The sequence below is a fragment of the Balaenoptera musculus genome, chromosome 11 (assembly GCF_009873245.2).
Source record: "Balaenoptera musculus isolate JJ_BM4_2016_0621 chromosome 11, mBalMus1.pri.v3, whole genome shotgun sequence".
Classification (NCBI taxonomy): Eukaryota; Metazoa; Chordata; class Mammalia; order Artiodactyla; family Balaenopteridae; genus Balaenoptera; species Balaenoptera musculus.
This window is the reverse complement of record NC_045795.1, coordinates 2066130-2086035: the sequence shown is the minus strand read 5'-3', so window position 1 is coordinate 2086035 and position 19906 is coordinate 2066130. Positions and strand designations below refer to the sequence as shown.

The window sequence follows — 19906 nt, the reverse complement described above, 5'->3', positions numbered from 1 at the left end:
CTGGCCAATTGATTTTTGACAAGGGGGCCACGACCATTCAATGGGGGAACACTGGTATCTACATGTGAAAGAATGAAGTTAGATCCTTACCTTTCAACATATACAAACATATATAAAAATTACCTCAAATGGATCAAAGACCTAAGCTTGACTAAAACTATATAACTATAAGAAGAAAACATAGGGGAAAAGCTTCATGACATTGGATTTCACAATGATTTCTCGGATATAACACCAAAAGCACAGGCAACAAAATAAAAATAGGTAACTGGACTACATCAAAATTAAAACCTTCTGTACATCAAAGGACACTGTCAAGAGAGAGAACAGACAACCCACAGAGTAGGGAAAAATTTTTGTAAATCACATAAATATAAGGGATGAATATCCAGATTATATAAAGAATTCCTATAATTCAACAACAAAAAACAAACAACCCAGTTGAAAACAGGCAAAGGACTTGAATAGATATTTCTCCAAAGAAGACATACAGATGGCCAAGAAGCACATGAAAAGATGCTCAACATCATTACTCAAAGAGAAATGCAAATCAAAATCACCATCCATTAGAACGGCTATTATCAAAACAAAACAAAACAAAACCCAGAAAATGAAAAGTGTTAGTGAGAAGGTAGAGAAATTGGAACCCTTGTGAGTTGATGGTGGGACTATAAAATGGTGTAGATGTTATGGAAAACAGTTTGATGGTTCCTCAAATGTTTAATGTATAATTATCATACAATCCAGCAATTCCACTCCTAGGTATATACCCAAAATAATTAAAAGCGGAGACTCAAAAAGATACTTGTATACCAATGTTCATAGCAGCATTATTCATTATAGACAAAAGGTGGAAACAACTCAAGTATCCATCAAAGATGAATGAATAATCAAAATGTGACATATACGTACAATGGAATATTATTCAGCCTTAAAAAGGAATGAAGTTCTGATACATGCTACAAAATGTTTTCAAGGATGAACCTTGAAAACATTATGCTAGGGGAAATATGCTAGACACAAAAAGACAAATTGTATGATCCCACGTCTATGAGGCACCTAGAATAGTCAAATTCGTAGAGACAGAAAATAGAATAGAGGTTACCAGGGGCTGGGGAGAGGGAGGAATGGGGAGTTGTTGCTTGGGATACAGAGCTTCTGTTTGGGATAATAAAAATGGAAATGGATACTGGTCGTGGTAGTACAACATTGTGAGTATAGTTAATGCCACTGAATTGTATACTTAAAAATTGGTTAAGATGGTAAATTTTATGTTATGTATATTTTACTACAATTAAAAACAAAGATAAAACTTCTTCCCTTATAAAAATAATAATACTCATTATAAAAGATATAGAAAATGTATAGAATTATCTTTAAATAGAAACCTACACTCAAGTGAAAAAATTAACATTTTCTATTTCCTACAAGTTTTTTCCCCTGGTCATATTTGCACTATGCTCTTAACAGAGTGCCTGCTACATAGGTAGATGATCAAAAATATTCAGAATCAACATATGAATGATTTAGGGGAGAATGACACAGGATATTAACTATGTGTACAGTTTGTAGCATTTTGTATCTTGCTTTTTACTTAACACATAAGCATTTTTATGTTATTTTTTTTTCTTTAATTGGAGTATAATTGCTTTACAATGTTGTGTTAGTTTCTGCTGTACAACGAAGTGAATGAGCTATATGTATACCTATATCCCCTCCCTCTTGGACCTCCCTCTCGCCCCCCATCCCACCCATCGAGGTCGTCACAAAGCACCAAGCTGAGCTTCCTGTGCTATACAGCAGGTTCCTACTAGCTATCTAATTTACACATGGTAGTGTATATATGTCAATCCAGATCTCCCAATTCGTCCCACCCTCCCCTTCCCACCTTGTGTCCACATGTCCATTGTCTACGTCTACGTCTCTATTCCTATCCTGGAACTAGGTTCATCTGTACCATTTTTCTAGATTCCACATATAAGTGATATTATACAGTATTTGTTTCTCTCTTTCTGACTTACTTCACTCTGTCCCTAGGTCTATCCACATGTCTACAAAAGGCACTATTTCATTCCTTTTTATGGCTGAGTGATATTCCATTGTATATATGTGCCACATCTTCTTTATCCATTCATCTGGTGATGGAGACTTAGGTTGTTTCCATGTCCTGGCTATTGTAAATAGTGCTGCAATGAACACTGGGGTACATGTGTCCTTTTGAATTATGGTTTTCTCAGGGTATATGCCCAGTAGTGGGATTGCTGGGTCGTATGGTAGTTCTGTTTTCAGTTTTTTAAGGAACCTCCGTACTGTTCTCCATAGTGGCTGTATCAATTTACATTCCCACCAACAGTGCAAGAGGGTTCCCTTTTCTCCACACCCTCTCCAGCACTTATTGTTTGTAGATTTTTTGATGACCATTCTGACCGTGAGGTGATACCTCATTGTAATTTTGATTTGCATTTCTCTAATAATTAGTGATGTTGAGCATCTTTTCATGTGCCTCTTGGCCATCTGTATGTCTTCCTTTGAGAGATGTCTATTTAGTTCTTCCACCCATTTTTTTTTTCCACCCATTTTTTAATTGGCTTGTTTGTTTTGTAAAAGCAATTGTTTTCTTTTTACAGTTATTTCTTATTAGCCAAAATATATAAATACAAACTTCTTTTAAAAGATTCAAACTGCTGAATTACACAGAGCAACACTTTAATGTCGTTCCTTCCAACCCCCTCTCTTCCATTTTCAGAGGTAATCCTTATCTGGAGTATGTTGTGGACCTTTTATTCTCTCTAGGCATTTGCATATGTATTCTGGAAATATACAAATATTTATACATATGTGTGTGTATATATATATTTACATATTTGTGTATTTCCAAATTTTAACTCTCACAAAGGTGCAAAAATCTCCTGAAGCTAAATCTTTGAGCATACATGTGAGTAGGATAGATTACTAAGAGCAGAACTGCAGCAAAAGTTATGTGCTTTTAAAAGTGTGATAGATGCTTCACCGTTCAATAAACTTCAACTTTCACTTTTACCAATACTACATGAGATTGTGTTATTCTGCATCTTCACAAACACTTGATATTATCAACCTTTCAAAACTGTTGTCAATCCAATGGATGAAAAATTATAATCAATTCACTTTGCTTTTCTGTTAGTGAGACCATATATCTTTTTCAACCTTTATTGTCCATTGATGGATTCAGCTTGTTTATATTTTACTCAGGATTTTCACATCTACATTGTTAAGTGAAATTGTTCTGTAAGTTTCCTTTCTTGTATCTTCTTTTCAGGTTTGGGAATCAAGGTTATGCTAGTCTCATAAAATGAGTTTAGGAACGTTCCCTCTTCTCTATTATCTCGACAAGTTGTATACAATTGGGGTAATTTCTTCATTGAATATTTGATAGAAATTGCTGCTGAAGCTATCTGGTTGTGGAATTTTATTGCAGGACTGATTCAATCTCTTTTAACAGTTATGGGAATATTCAGGTTTTCCATCTCTATTTGAGCCAGTTTTGCTAAATTACACAGTTGACCCCTGAACAACATGGGAGTTAGGCGTGCTCACCCCTCTCACAGTCGAAAATCCAAGTATAATTTTACAGTTGGCCCTCTGTATTCGTGGTTCCACATCATGAATTTGACCAAGTAAAGATCATGTAGTACGTATTTACTGAGAAAAATCTGTGTATAAGTGGACCCATGGAGTTCAAACCTGTGTTGTTCAAGGGTCAACATACTTAAAGCTGTTATTGCCTTCTTGGTGAAACGAAACTTTTATCGTTATGAATTATTCCTGATTGCTGTGGTAATGCTTTTTTCCTTAGTGACTATCTTTCCTGATGTCCTTTTGATTACTTTCTTGGTTTGCATTGGATACCTCTCTTTTATAGTGTAGGTATCCCTCCAAAGTCTGGCAATTGTTGTTTTTTTAAAAAATATTTTAACATCTTTATTGGAGTATAATTGCTTTACAATGGTGTGTTAGTTTCTGCTTTATAACAAAGTGAGTCAGTTATACATATACATACGTCCCCATATCTCTTCCCTCTTGTGTCTCCCTCCCTCCCACCCTCCCTATCCCACCCCTCTAGGTGGTCACAAAGCACCGAGCGGATCTCCCTGTGCTATGCGGCTGCTTCCCACTAGCTATCTATTTTACGTTTGGTAGCGTGTATATGTCCATGCGACTCTCTCACTTTCTCCCAGCTTACCCTTCCCCCTCCCCATATCCTCAAGTCCATTCTCTAGTAGGTCTGCGTCTTTATTCCCATCTTGCCCCTAGGTTCTTCATGACCATTTTTTTTTTTAGATTCCATATATATGTGTTAGCATATGGTATTCGTTTTTCTCTTTCTGACTTACTTCACTCTGTATGACAGACTCTAGGTCCATCCACCTCACTACAAATAACTCAGTTTCATTTCTTTTCATGGCTGAGTAATATTCCATTGTATATATATATGCCACATCTTCTTTATCCATTCATCTGTCAATGGACACTTAGGTTGCTTCCATGTCCTGGCTATTGTAAATAGAGCTGCAATGAACATGGTGGTACATGACTCTTTTAGAATTATGGTTTTCTCAGGGTATATGCCCAGTAGTGGGATTGCTGGGTAGTATGGTCGTTCTAGTTTTAGTTTTTAAGGAACCTCCATACTGTTCTCCGTAGTGGCTGTATCAATTTACACTCCCACCAACAGTGCAGGAGGGTCCCCTCTTCTCCACATCCCCTCCAGCATTTATTGTTTGTAGGTTTTCTGATGGTGGATAGTCTTGCAATTCTTGACTATCTGACTGTGTGTGTGTGTGTGTATCTTAAAATCTCTGTCTGCCTGCCTCTTTTATTTACTGTTGTCTCCCTTTCATGATTATAGCACCATGTTGCTGTAAGACTTAAGACAACAGCTTGTTTCCTGAGTGTGTGAGGAGGGGAGGTCTCTGCTCCTCTTGGTTGGTTAGTTGGCAACAGTCTCTGACATACCTCTCTGATCCCAGGCACCAAACTCACTGCTTCGGCCCTGGGCACATGCTGCCCCCATCTGCTGCTTTAGCACAAGACGTGAGTGGGGAGGAGCCAACTGTTAAAACTGACACCACCGTGGCTCCCAAATGAGAACGCCTACCAACGTCCTGTGTGACCACCCACTTCTTCTACACATTGACCCGAGACTTCTTCCTCCATGACTTCTTGAGTATTCTGTTTGGGTCAGCCTTTTAAAACTTTTTTCCTGTTTTATGTCTCAACAGATATAATTCTGTTGGCTTTTTATCTTTCAAGAATTCCTCAAAATGACTGATCCACCTATGGTACTTTCCATCCTGTTCCAGTAATGCTGTGCTTTTGTTTTCATATTGGTAGATATATTTTCTCTCATTTCATTAGTTTTGACAGAGGAACGGGTCTGGTATGCTAACTTGATGATATCTGCATAAAACTACCTATTTTGTTTTTTGTGGTTACCAAGCTAGCTTACTTCAAATCTCAGTAATAAAGTATAATGCTTTGGTTTTCATGACTGACAAAATATATGTTTCAATATGTTAGCATTTTGAGCAGCTGCTATGTTACCTACCTTTAAACTCTTCACATCCTCTTCTACATGTCCTTCTAATTGATTTAAATAAAACGGCTTAAATTTCTCTTCAATGCCTATATATAAAAAAAATAGTACTTTAAATTTCTTAAGTATTTTCTAAAATAAAATTAAAATATTACCAATCTATTATCTTTGAATTACTTACCGTAATCTGTGGGCAAAGCAGGGAAATATAAATTTAAATGCCAAATCACTGACCTTCATAAAGAGACTAACAAGACTAACTATTACACAGGCAGAACAAAGGATAGGATATCACTGGAAACCCAGGGCTCCTGCCTAATAACAGGCAGTTTCTCTGGCTGCAGCACAGAGCCCTACCTAATACAAGTTAATTTCCAAATGAAAAAAGATGGGTGGACTCCTTGTTTCTGTCCCTTTGGCATCTGAGTTACTATAGGATGGAATACTCAGAATAAGGATCTGGTATAAAGTTAGAGCTGTTAGCCTTAAAAGAAAAATGTAACTTCCATTTTTGGGAAGATGGAATAGACATACTTTTCCTTACTTCTCCCACTAAGTATGACAAGAACCCCTATATATTATATATAAAACAAACATAAGGAGACTCTGAAAGGAGGAGAGACAAAGTCAGGCTAGCTAGGGACTTTGGGATCTGAGGAAAGACATGGCAGTGAGCTTACTGGATTTTTTTTTTTTCTTTTGCTGCACAGATCTCAGACTTGGACCTGAAGAAGCTGGAAACCCAACAAAAAAGCCCAACAAAAGCCTGTTCTTTCTGGCCAGAGGGCTAAGCAAGGGGCAGCCTAGCAAGACAGAGTGCTTAGTCAGTATCCACTCTCCAGCCAAATGCCACAGAAAAATCGTGACTCCATCCCCCACCCCCACCAGCAAAGACTGAGAGGGGAGTTGAGACTCCCGACCCCAGAAGACACTGACGGGGTGCTCCAACACCCGACCAGGGTCATGTCAGAGAAGGCCGAACAGAAGGCCAGAACTTTCCTTCCAGTCAGGTGGTAATGAGCCCCTCCACTCCTGTGGTGTCGGTGGACAACAAGGGGAGACTGAACTTGCATCCTCACCTTGCAGTAATAAGATGCTCCTTCCCCATCCCAATGGGGAACTATGAGAAGAGGCCTTGGGTGAGTCGGGACTTTCGCCTCCATTGCAGTGTCCATGGAGACCATGTGGACTCCACTGAAACCCTCACCCCTGACCAGTAGTAATGAAAAGCCTCCCACTTCAGGTGTCAACAGGGCCAAGTGGGGAAACTGACTTCCTTCCACCTGGTGCTAACAAGGTAGCAGTCACCCTTTCTTTGTCAAAGCCATGTCAGAAAAGGCCAGCTAAAAACAGAAGGCTTCACTGTAAGAAAATGTACAAGTTTCAATAGAAAAATCATTCATCATACTAAGACCCAGTAAGGTCACAAACTGAATGACAAAAGACAACTAACAGATGCCAACATCAAGATGACAGAGACATTAGGATTACACATCAAAGATTTTTAAACAGCCATGATAAAAATGCTTCAAGAAGCAATTATGAACATGCTTGAAACAAATGAAAAAATAGAAAGCGTCAACAAAGAAATAGAAGATATGAAAGAAATTTCAGTGAAATTTTAGAACTGGAAAATAAAATAAGCCAAATAAAAAGCTCAGTGGATGAACTTTACAGCAGAATGGAGGAGAAAGAGGAAAGTCAGTGAAATGGAAGACAGAACAATAAAAATGAATGGAAATTCTAGCCAGTGCGATAAAGCAAGAAAAGGAAATAAAAACCAAACAGATCACAAAGGAAGAAATGAAAATGTCCCTGTTTGGAAATGACATGAAAATCTAAAAAAATCTCCAAAAAAACTCCTAGAACCAATTAGTGAGTTTGACAAGGTCACAGGATATAAGATTAACATACAAAAAATCAACTCTATTTCTATATTCTAGCAATGAACAAATGGACACCTAAGTTAAAAATACAAACTACTTATAATTGCTAAAAATAAAAAAGGAAATAGATATATAGGACTTGTATGCTGAAAACTATACAACACTGATAAAAGAAATCAAAGACAATCTAAATAAATGGAGAGACGTATTGTGTTCATGGATTAGAAGACTCAATATAGTAAAGATGTCAATTCTCCCCAAATGGATACACAGGTTTAACACAATTCCTATCAAAATCCCAGTAAGATTTTTTTTTTTTTTAGATATAGACAAGATTTTTCAAAATTTTATATGGAAAGACAGGAACTAAAGTCGTTAAAATAACTTTTTAAATGAAGAAAAAAGTGGGAGAAATCGGTCTGTCCAATTTCAAGAACTTATGTCACTAGAGTAATTAAGACCATAGGTACTGGAGTAGGGATAGATGCATAGATTAATGGACCAGAACAGAGAACCCAGAAATAGACCCACACAAATATCCCAACTGATTTCTGACAAAGGACAAAAAACAATGCAAGGGAAGAAAGGCAGCCTTTCAACAAATGGCGTTGGAATGAGGCAAAAAGAAAAAAAAAAAAAAAGCGAACTTCAACCTAAGTCTCACACCTTATACAAAAATTAACTCGAAATGGATCATGGCACTTTCCCAATAAGACATAAATCAAATAACTGGCAAGAAAGACAACCAATATTTAGTTCTGTGTTATCATTCTTATGTTAGCAATAATAAATTTTCCTTGACAATAAAAAAAAAAAAAAAACTGAAAAAAACTTAACACAAACTTAAATGTAAAACTGTAAGAATTTCAGAACAAAACAGAAAAAAATATTTGGGATCTAACCCTGACAGTGTCCTTAGACTTGACACCAAAAGTATAATACATAAAAGGAAAAATTAATGAATGAGTCTTCATCAAAATAAAAAACTTTTACTCTGTGAAAGACCCTGCTAAGAGGATGAAAAAAACCAAGCTATGGATTGGGAGAAAATATCTGAAAACCACATGTCCAAGAAAGGAATACTATATAGAATATAGAAAGAACACTCTAAATTCAACAGTGAAAAAACAAAATCCAATTAGAAAATGGGCAAAAGACATAGAGCAACATTTTTCACCAAGGAAGATACACAGATGGCAAATAAGCACATTAAAAGATATTCACCAACATTAGCTATTAGAGAAATGCAAATTAAAACCACAATGAGATATCACTACATACCTATCAGAGTGGCTAAAATTAAAAAATAGCAACACCAAATGCTGGTAAGGATGCAGAGAAACCGGTGAGAATATAAAATGGTACAGCCACTCTGGAAAACAGTTTGGCAGTTTTGTTTTGCTTTTTTTTGTTGTTGTTGTTGTTGCTGGCATGCGTGATCTTGTTTTTTGGGTTTTTTTTGGCCGTGCCACGTGGCTTGTGGGATCTTAGTTCCCCGACCAGGGACTGAACCTGGGCCTTTGGCAGTGAGAGCACAGAGTCCTAACCACTGGACCGCCAGGGAATTCCCAGTTTGGCGGTTTCTTTAAAAAAAAAAAAACAAAACCCTAAACATGAACCTACCATATGACCTAGTTATTTCACTCCTGGGTATTTATTCCAGAGAAACAAAGACTTATATTCACACAAAAACCTGCAACATGAATATTTACAGCAGCTTTACTCCTATGAAAGAGCAACAGGAGGCACCCTTGTGGTGATGGAAAGGTTCTGTACCTGACTGTGTCAGTGTCAATATCCCAGTGGTAATGCAGTCCTGCAGTCTGGCCAGATGTTATCAGTGGGGGAAACTAGGTAAAGGGTACATGGGATATCTGTGTTATTTCTTATAACTGCATGTAAATCTACAATTACCTTAAAATAAGAATTTTAGTTTAAAAAAGTGAAAAAGGCATGAGCGAAGAAACCAAGCCAGGATAAGATTCAGCAAATAAGAAAACAGGCAACTAAATCAATCACCCCTCTAACCCTTTGGTGGGAGTGGTAGGTGGGGCTTCAATTCTGTTTTCTCATAGCAGAAATATGAGAGCAAAATCCTTTGTAGGCTCCTAGGTTCCTTCCTGCTATTTATTTTTTCCTCACCTGATTTTCTTATTTCCTCTGCCCCTTTCCTCTGATTTTCTTCTTTCCTCTGCCTCTAGGACTTTAGCAAGATGCTAGGTAACACAGGGGAATGAGAAGAGCTACAAGGATGTGACACGTCCACGTCCCTTTCCTTCTCCTTCTATTATTGGCCCAATCCAAATGACAAAATCACATTTCCAGAGATGCCAGCTTCACAAGGGAAGGGAAATGAAATAAAAGAAGCTAAGAAATAAGAAGGCCTGCGGAAGCAACCCATTCAGCAGATGAATGGACAGACAAAATGTGGTCTACATACCATGGAGTACCACTCGGCAGTGAAAAGGGAGGAGATTCTGACACAGGCTACAACATGGATGAACCCTGAAGATACTGTGCACAGTGAAATAAGCCAGTCACAAAAGGACAAATACTGTACGATTCCACTTAAATGAGGTACCTAGAGTAGCCAAATTCAGAGAGACAGAATGTAGAATGATGGTTGCCAGGGGCTGGGGGAGAGGAGATGGGGGGTTATTGTTTAATAGATACAGTTTCAGTTGGGGAAGATGAAAAAGCTTTGGAGACGGATCGTGGTGATGGGTGCAAACATTGTGAATGTACTTAATGTCGCTGAACTGTACACCTGAAAATGGTTAAAATGGTAAATTATGTGTCACGTATATTCTAACACAATTTTTAAAAAGTTAATTATGGGAAAAAAAAACCCACAAAGAAACAAGAGGACCTTATATGCCTTCATGCTCTGGGGAGGGAGGACAACTTTTCATTGAACAAAGTGTTTGGAATCTAGAAAATCAGTTTGAAATCACAAGTGGAACTCAGTTTTCTAAAGACTCGAAGCAACTTCCTGTCAGCATCTCACTAGGAAGATCACCACGTGGGAGACCGCGCAGTCATGGACGATGCTCTCACCGGCAAACGTCGGCCGATCGTCTGGATCCACCGCCCAGCACTGCTTCATGATGCTGATAGCCTCCCGCGGGCAGTGCTCAGCGAGGTCCTCCACATCTGGCCTGTCCCCAGATTTAACGCGCATTATCACCTGCTGCTCACAGATAGCGTCTACGAAACAAAGAGGAGCGTAAGTTGAGCTTTCAGGTCCTGCTCCTCTCAGGCAGGGAGGTGACAGAACTCGGACAAAGCCACTGATCTCTCTCTGCCTAGGGTACGCTTTCAGTACAGCTGACGCATCCAGTAGGGGCAGAAGGGCCCTGTGACAACGAGCTGATGAATTCCACTGCAGAGAAGATCAAACAGCATTTTAGTTTCTGCAGATGAAAGACAGAATTCACAGCAAAGCTGACTCCTCGTAGAACAAATGGAATATGTGAATGAAGCCAATGCCACACTCCAGATTTTCATACAAAGACAAATACGGGACAGCGCTTGCCTTGAAGGAGGCTCAGTTTAATAAGAGTGACTTAAAATGTAGAGTGATGATGGCTATTTGAGAAGTAAGTACAAAGGGTTCTGGTAACAGGGTCATGACTAGAAGGTCAGAGAAGGCATCGTTGAGTCCAGAAAAATAAGCAGGAATTATCCAGGTAAAGAATCGGGAAGGAGGATTCAGAGAGGAGGATTCCAGGCTAAGAAAGCAGGATATGAATAGATTGGAAGTTGCAGAAATCATGATGCATCCCAGAAATTATGAATAGTTCAGTGTAACTGGGCATATTGACTAAAGGAAGTGAGGGAAGGAATAAGGTTAGAGAGAGAAACAAAAGCCAAATCAGGAAGGACCCTGTACTCCATATTGAGGAATCTGAACTTTACCCTGAATGTCAAGGGTGCCTTGGCAGGATTTTAAACAGATGAGTGAGACGGTCTGATTTGCTTTTTAGGACGAGCAGTTTGGCTGTAGTGTGAATGGCGGGCAGCACGAGGAGACTGCCATAGAAATACAGAGGGTTTGACCTAGTGAGGGCCCTGTGGGGAATGGGGAGAAGCGGATGTACCTTGAATCAGATATACCTTGAGTTCACAGTTGTTGTTTTTCTGTTTTTTGTTTTTTTTCCCAGCCACGCCACGCGGCTTACAGAATCTTAGTTACCCGACCAGGGATTAAACCTGGGCCTTCAGCAGTGAAAGTGAGGAGTCCTAACCACTGGACCGCCAGGGAAGTCCCGAATTCATCGGTTTTGGTGTCTGACTGGATGCGGGAGATGAGGGGCAAGGTTGAGTCTGGGATGACTAAAATTTCTGGTTGGGCAGCTCGGCTGGTGGCTGGTGATGCCGTTTTCTGAACATAGAGCAAAGCTGAACGAGCTACTAGGGCAGCATGGAGAAGATGGATTTGTTTTGGGGGATGCTGCTTTGGGGTTCCCCTGGTACGTGGACTGGGTCTGACTAATAGACAAGCGGATATCCAGGCCAGGGCTGGAGATGTGGGAGGCGTCAGCAAAGAGGTGATCATTGAACCATGGGAGCTGATAATCACCCAGGAAGAATGGGCAGGAGAACGTCCATTAGTTTAGATACTTAACACACTGAAGAATGGCTAATCTGTTCTCCTGCACAAACCATGACTTTCTCATCTTTATATTCTCAATTCTGAGTAAAGTCCCACAGTAAGTACTGAAAAGAAACAATTTCTGAATGAAGGATTAGGGGACGAATGAAAGTATGGAGTGTATGCCCTGAAAGGGTTAACCCCTCATAAGCAGAAGCAGGCAAGCTTTCCTGTCTGGGAGGAATTATGGAATGTTACAGCACCTCCCAAGCTTAGATGTGTTATAAAGGCTCCTATCTGTCCTACGATCCCTGATTCCTAAACTGAGATGACTCATTCTTTCAACAAACACTTCCGGAGCGCCTCCTAGGTTCCAGGCACTGTGTGTGTAGATACTGGGGAAACAGCAGTGAATGGGTCAGATGCGGTCCTGGCCCTTGTGGAGCTTAAGAGTCCAGTCGGTCAGACAGACATTAAATGAACAAACAATGATACACCTTAACTGACTTCACTGAAGGCCCATATTCCATTGAACAACTTTGATCAGTACCCAAATCCCACTCCTCTATAACTGCCTTACTTTCATACGGCTCCTTATTGGCAAAGATGGCCCAGAGCACTATGGCGAAGCTGAACACGTCCGACTTCTCCGAGGGCCTCGAGCTGACGTCGTTCAGGTGCTCGGGGGCCGTGTAGTGGAGGCTGCCACCGTCCTTTGTGGTGCTGTTCCCTCTCCTCTGCGCAGTAAGCTCCTCTCTCATCAGCTCACTCCACGTCTTAAGGGAGGCAAAGCCAAGGTCAGCTATCTGCAAGGGAGCAAACCCACAGGATTGTTCTGTGAAGGCTGCAAGCAAATCAGGTTTGCCTTCAAATCTGGGGCTTCTTTAGTAGATGTGAGGTACAGTAACATTTCCAGAAATGGTTGCACTAGGTAAGTTTAAAACAGCTACTTCTGAACAGACTAGTAGAAACTGTATGTCCTCAGCCATCTGGAAAATCTCCCTTAAGAAATGTCTGTGCGTCAGGTTCAAGCCATGGTCCGGGAAGATCCCACATGCTGTGGAGCAACTAAGCCCGTGCGCCACAACTACTGAGCCCACGTGCCTAGAGCCCGTGCTCCGCAGCAAGAGAAGCCACCGCAATGAGAAGCCCACGCACCACAACGAAGAGTAGCCCCTGCTCGCCGCAACCAGAGAAAGCCCGCGCGCAGCAACGAAAATCAAACACAGCCCAAAAATAAATAATTAAATAAACAAATTTATTAAAAAAAAAAAGAAATGTCTGTGTGAAATTCTGGTATCTCAATTCTTACGCAATAAAACCTGGGGGCGGGGGGTAAAGGGGTGAGAAAAGCAGAAGATGTTTCTGAGATGAACACAACGAAACATGTTCATTCTAATTCCTCATTTATTCTGCATATATTTTTCAACTATTTCTGAGGTTAGGAAAAAACAGGTACTTTCTTCTCAGCAGATGTGTATAGCAGATGGTACTGCATCTTCTATTTTTCCAGATGGTGCCCAGAAGCCCAAGGATGCGAATTTCCGAGGAGCCCAAAGACAGACTGAGGATGAGGACCGCAGCGCTACCTGTGCTGAGCTGGGAGCCTGAACCTGCGACGGGATGCGAAGGAGGGACAGACGGACAAAAGGCAGAGGAAAAACACCAGGGCCACACACAGAACCAAGAGGGAGGTGGCAGGGCAAAACGACAGAACACTACAGTTAAGAAATCAGAGGTGACAGTTCCACTTTTGCCTCAAGGAACCCAAGCATTTGGGGATGATTTCTGGCATGTGATTATCTAAAATCCTCAAATTCTAACCCAGAACATAACAGATAAGTTACTAATGTAAAGAAGAACCTTCGGGGCTTCCCTGGTGGCGCAGCAGTTGAGAGTCTGCCTGCCGATGCACGGGACACGGGTTCGGGCCCTGGTCTGGGAAGATCCCACATGCCGCGGAGCAACTGGGCCCGTGAGTCACAGCTACTGAGCCTGCGCTCTAGAGCCCGCGAGCCACAACTACTGAGCCTGCGCGTCTGGAGCCTGTGCTCCGCAACAGGAGAGGCCGCGACAGTGAGAGGCCCGCGCACCGCGATGAAGAGTGGCCCCCGCTTGCCGCAACTAGAGAAAGCCCTCGCACAGAAACGAAGACCCAGCACAGCCAAAAATAAATATAAAAAAAAAAAAAAAAAAAAGAACTGGGAGGATATCACACTCATTAAAAAAAAAAAAAAAAAAAAAAAAAAGAAGAACCTTCTTTTAAAGACACAGGAATAAAAACCCCCGTCCAGGACTAGAACAGAGTGTGAGAAGCAGAATCTTCTGGTAAAGGGATGCCTGTGCAAGCAGTTCCCAAGTCCTCCCCCAGATGCCACTTCCCCTCTCAGACGCTTGCGCTTGGATTCCTGCCGCCAATGCCAACTAGATGTGACGTTCCGCCTAGTGAGTGCATGCTCTTGAGGGAGCAAAAGAAAGACCCTTTGCCTTCTTCCTTTTACTACAGTGGAAAGAGAGTTTTCAACAGGAAACTGAGTTTGAAAAAGGAGATGATGGGACTTCCCTGGTGGTCCAGCGGGTAAGACTCCACGCTCTCAATGCAGGGGGCCCAGGTTCGATCCCTCGTCGGGGAACTAGATCCCATGTGCCGCAACTAAGAGCTCAAATGCCTCAACTAAAGATCCCGCTCACGGCAAGGAAGATCCCGCATGTCACGGGTACAGCCAAATAAATAAGTAAATAAATAAATACTAAAAATAAAAAAGGAGATGAAAGTAAATGAATAAATAAAAAATACCAACTCCATCAAATCTGCATCTTGCTTTTCCTTCCTTGGTAGAGCTTTCTGGCACCACCATTACCAGTTATGAGCTGAGCCAGCTCTTCTTTTAGCATGTATCATGGCCAAAAATGGATTTACAGTGGACAAGTAAAACTAAAATTACCCCAATCCTCCAGAAGCCTTGACTATGGTTTACCTTAACGTGAAAGTCACCATCCATGAGGATATTTTCAGGCTTGAGGTCCTTGTGTATTACACCTTCTCTGTGTAAGTAGCACATTCCTTCAATGGTCTCCATAATTATCCTTCCTTTCACAGAGAGAGGGATACTGATCTAAAACGAGTGATAGGAAGCCCGTGAATGGAAAGGTAATCAAAGAGGCCAAAGCAACCGTTTCTTTCAAGAGTGGTGGGGTCTGAACCTGAGGACAGAGAGACCAGGTTTCCTTCTACCAGGCCCTGCAGCACTGCTGTCATTGCAAAACAACCTGCCCTTTACGAGAGATTTCATCCCACGTGCTGAGGGTGTTCACGCTGTGCTTTGTCAGTGTGCAAATGAAACTTCCACACCAACCTGGTAATATGCAAAAATGCTACAAAATTGAGCTCCTTGAGAACGAAACTATATTATTATTATTATTATTATTATTATTATTATTATTATTATTATTTACTTAAGATGTGTCCCGACTACCTTGCATGGTGCCTGTAATATTTGTTGAATGAATGCATATATATACAAAAAACACAAATATTCTCAATGGCGTACTAATATGATGTGCTACTATATATTAACTATGTAAACAATGTCATAAAATGTATGTATGAAATAAGGTTAAGAGAAAAAAAATACAAGGGAATGTGCTCACATTGATCAAAAACATGTAAAGATTAATCTACGAGATGACATGATGTGGTTAAAACAATGCTAAAGTGAATTTAACATCTGTTTGGTGATTTGGTATCAGATACGTCAAGGCTTTGTAGATTCTCGGGTCACTCTCACTTAAAATTGTATTCTAGTTATGTGAATATCAATGTTAATATAGACAATTTCAGTTTCTATTAAACAGTTTTGCTTAACATTGAAGAACACGAACTCTCACTCTGTGTGTGTGTGTCTGTGTGTGTGTATGTATGCAGTTCCTAGTTTACAAATAGGCTGTTTCCTAAAAACTTATGTGTATGTTAATTGTTGATAAACAGGGAAAAAATTTAAATGATGGAAGTTAGATTCCCAAGTCAGTCCCACAAAACACCTTAAGTCATAAAGTGGCTGCACTACAGTATTAGTAGCCTGATCACCACATACAAAAAAAACCAAAGCCAGAGATTCTGCCTTTTTCCTTGGTACACCTTTGGACTTGGGAAAAAATTCTGAGCACGCCAAGTAGATCCCCTTTCTTTCCCTCTTTCTGTTTGTCTCCCTTATATCCTCCCGAATTTCTTCTTGAGCCCCCACGGGTGCACCTTATCTTAGCCTGATCCGTCCCACAGAATGTCTCTTGTCCCAAACGATTTATCTCCCAATCAAAATGCCTACTTGCTTCACGGATCATATCTCGTTTGGGGAAGAAGAGAAGTCTGATCAAATTACAATACAACCGGTAAGCGACTATCGTTTACCCTTCCCCGCAACTATCTGTGAGAGATTTGTCCGACTGAAAAAGAACTGAAGAACTGACATGGCTTCAGGCGGCTGGGTGGTGGGGAGGGGAGAAGACGGGAAGAGGGGGGATATCTGCATAAGGACAGTCATAGCTTCCCCGTGGGCACTCTCTACTGTGCCCACCCCAGTTCTTTGCGTTCCCCACACCGGCCAGGCTCTAGTTCCTTCGCTCGTGCCCTTCCCTCTGCCTGGAACGCTGACTTACTCCCTAGTTCTCTGCTTCAAACCCTCTGCTTGTCCGTCACACTCCTGCTCCAGCCTCCTCCTTCTGGAATCCCTTCCCATCCATCCCACGCTGGGGAGAGAGCCCCTCTTCTGTGTTCCCACAGCTCGTTAGGAGCGTGTCTATCAAAACACCACCACAGCAGACTGTTCACTTCCTGCCCCGTTCCTTGTCTGTGTCACATTTGCTACTGCTTCCTGAGCAAAGAGCACAAGGCCTTCCTCCTAACAGGTACGTACACTTTTAAAACTGCTTTAAAGTTATCTGTCTTTGGTAAGCAGTATTAACCTTCCTGTTCTAAGCCTTCCTTGCCCAGTGTTGTTATTCTAATGTTCTATATTTAACCTATAAGTTTCTTCAATGGCATCGAAATGCAATCACTAATAGTCCATCTTCAGTCATTTATAGTGTACATCTTTTCATCAATCAATATTTAATTGTAATCCATTATGCACGCACCCCACATCAGACCACGTGCTTCGTGAAGACAGTGCCTGCCTCTGAACTGTGGATCTGAGAGTGGCTGACAAAAGCCGCCTACAACACTGAGACCTGGAGATGACCCTCCGAGAGAGGGATGGACACCTGCCTGTAGGCACTGAGAGGAGGGCGAGCCCACCTTCTGGGCATGGAAAGTCAAGGAAGATTTAATGAGGGCCTGACTTGAGAAAATCCCAAACATCCAGCCATTCACAAAGGATTCTTGTGCACCAAGGAGCTGGCAGGGCACGCTCTCGGGCCTGGGTACCTGGGCCTTGAGCACGTGCATGAGGTCGCCCTTCTCCAGGTACTCCATCACCAGCGAGTAGTTCCCGTCCTCCATGATGACGCCCAGCAGCTGGACCACGCGGCTGTGCCGCAGCCTGTGCATCACCCTGCCCTCCTCCAGGAGGGCCTCGCTGTACCTGGGGAGGGAAGGGGGTTCAGACGGACAGAGGCAGCCCCTGCCCCCTTCCCGCCCCCAGAAACGCTGTGGCTTGGTACGCCTTGGAGTATCACCGCACACGCTCTGTGATCCCTTGTGTATGTGCTGGTCTCTACCAGACACAGACCACAAGCTCCGGAAGGCGAAGCGGTTTCTCGTTCACTCTATATTCCTCCTTCCCAGTGACCGGCAGCGAGTGCTCAAGAAATGTTACGTGGATGAACGAATCAACGCAAAGTATCAATACATGAACAGCAGCAGCGAAATGCGGCCGGAAAAAAGGACTGTGCTGGACAGTGTAATAAAAAACGCAGTCTCTCTCATAACCACTCTGGCGAGAACAGAGGGAAGTAAAACGATGCCACCAACTGCCTTAGAGAGAGGGTTCCTGGAACCTCTAATTCATGAACCAGCGTTCTGTTCCTGTACTTAGGGCTGGTCCTCACCAACACTGTGAAGCAAGGGCATCCATCCGTCTTCCCTGCTCCCTCCCATTCCCTTTCCATGGGCCCCTGCGTTGCCCTGGGTCTTCTTCCCTTTCTCTTTTTCCTCCTCTTCAGTTTTCTTCCTTTATTTGCCAGCTCTGAGCTCTTCCCTAGCCAGCCTCTGAACCCTCATCAGCGATTCAAGGATGTTAATATCCACCCTTCGGGGTTATCTGACATAAAGCCCGGGTGCTGACCCGTGCACCCCATCTGTCTCATTCTAAAGCCGGTGCTGCCAGTATCCACGTCCTGGCCGGTCACGTGGCCCATCTGCCTCTGTCCCCAACTCACTCGGCGCGCCTGGGGCCCGTGTACACCTTCTTCAGCACCACGAGCCCATGGGATCTGTGTAAACACAGAGACACCTTCCCGAAGCCCCCGCCGTCCAGATCCTTCTGCAGCAGGAAGTCAGCGGAGTTCATCTTAATGTCATCCAAGGACATGTCTGGTTTCCTTCTGAGTGCTCAGAATGCCCAAAAAATACACAACTTTTTATTCCCCTCAGAGCTGTGCCCTGTGAAGAAAATAAGAGGACACGTCAGTGCAGAAAAATCATTATTCAAAAAATATATGTTTAAAAAAAAAAATGTATATATATATATATATATATATATATATATGTAGGGGCTTCCCTGGTGGTGCAGTGGTTGAGAATCTGCCTGCCAATGCAGGGGACACGGGTTCGAGCCCTGGTCTGGGAAGATCCCACATGCCGCGGAGCAACTGGGCCCGTGAGCCACAACTACTGAGCCTGCGCGTCTGGAGCCTGTGCTCCCAACAAGAGAGGCCACGATAGTGAGAGGCCCGCGCACCGCGATGAAGAGTGGCCCCCACTTGCCGCAACTAGAGAAAGCCCTCGCACAGAAAGGAAGACCCAACACAGCCATAAATAATAAATAAATTAATTTAAAAAAAAAAAGACAAAACTGTAGTTCCCAGAGGCTCTCATTAAAAAAAAAAAAATATATATATATATATATGTAACGTTCCACCAGGCGCTTGGTGTGCCTTTATTTTTTGAAGATAGATTTATAGTCTCTAAGATGAAAGTTTTTCATGTTTCCAGGAATCACAGAAAACCACAATCTTTCTTCCTTAGACTTTCATTTCTAGCAACGTGAAAGACTAAAAACTCTGTTACAAAGGACCCGTATACATTGGCTAACATAATACAAACATCCATTCAAGTGCATAGCTAGGCTCAGCAGAAAGGAAAAGAACTCCAGGGACGGAAAACAAACAGCGTGTGGGGCAGGGGTCACGTGATGGCTGCTGTGGGCTGAACGTCCGTGTGCCCCCCAGATCCGTGTGCCCCCCAGATTTGTATGTTGAAGCCCGAGTTCCGACAGTATTAGGAGGTGGGGCCTTTGGGAGGTGATTAGGCCACGAAGGAGGCCTCATGAACGACATCAGTCATCCATGAGGCCTTACAAAAAGACAGGAGAGAGCTTGCTTCCTCTCCTCTCTCCGCACCCATCCCCCTTTCTCTCCACCATGTGAGAGTACAATGAGAGGATGGCTGGCCATCTGCAAACCAGGAAGCAGGCCCTCACTAGACACTGGATCTGCTGGTGCTTTGACCTTGGACTTCCAGCCTCCAGAACCATGAGAAATAAATGTCTGTTTAAGCCGCCTGGTCTATGGTAATTTGTTACAGCAGCCGAGCTAAGAATTGGCCCTGTGGGGCACCACCAACGTCAACATCCAAAGGTCAGGGTTTAAAACCCAGCCAGAGACAGGAGCTGAGGTCAGGACATGCAAGAAAAG

General features: G+C 42.2%; 1 protein-coding gene across 5 annotated transcripts in view; it reads right to left on the bottom strand.

Annotated features, from left to right (window-relative positions):
• The window catches only part of RIPK1 (receptor interacting serine/threonine kinase 1), a 37356-nt gene that overhangs the window by 6938 nt on the left and 10512 nt on the right, over nucleotides 1-19906 (bottom strand). For all 5 annotated transcript variants that reach the window (XM_036868383.1, XM_036868382.1, XM_036868385.1 and 2 more), the window contains 6 exons: nucleotides 18431-18653; nucleotides 17478-17634; nucleotides 15034-15171; nucleotides 12636-12861; nucleotides 10519-10668; nucleotides 5588-5664 (listed from right to left, as the gene is read on the bottom strand). In XM_036868383.1, coding sequence (XP_036724278.1) covers nucleotides 5588-5664; nucleotides 10519-10668; nucleotides 12636-12861; nucleotides 15034-15171; nucleotides 17478-17634; nucleotides 18431-18582 — 900 coding nt within the window. In that variant the 5' untranslated portion in view covers nucleotides 18583-18653. The remainder of the gene's footprint in view (nucleotides 1-5587; nucleotides 5665-10518; nucleotides 10669-12635; nucleotides 12862-15033; nucleotides 15172-17477; nucleotides 17635-18430; nucleotides 18654-19906) is intronic.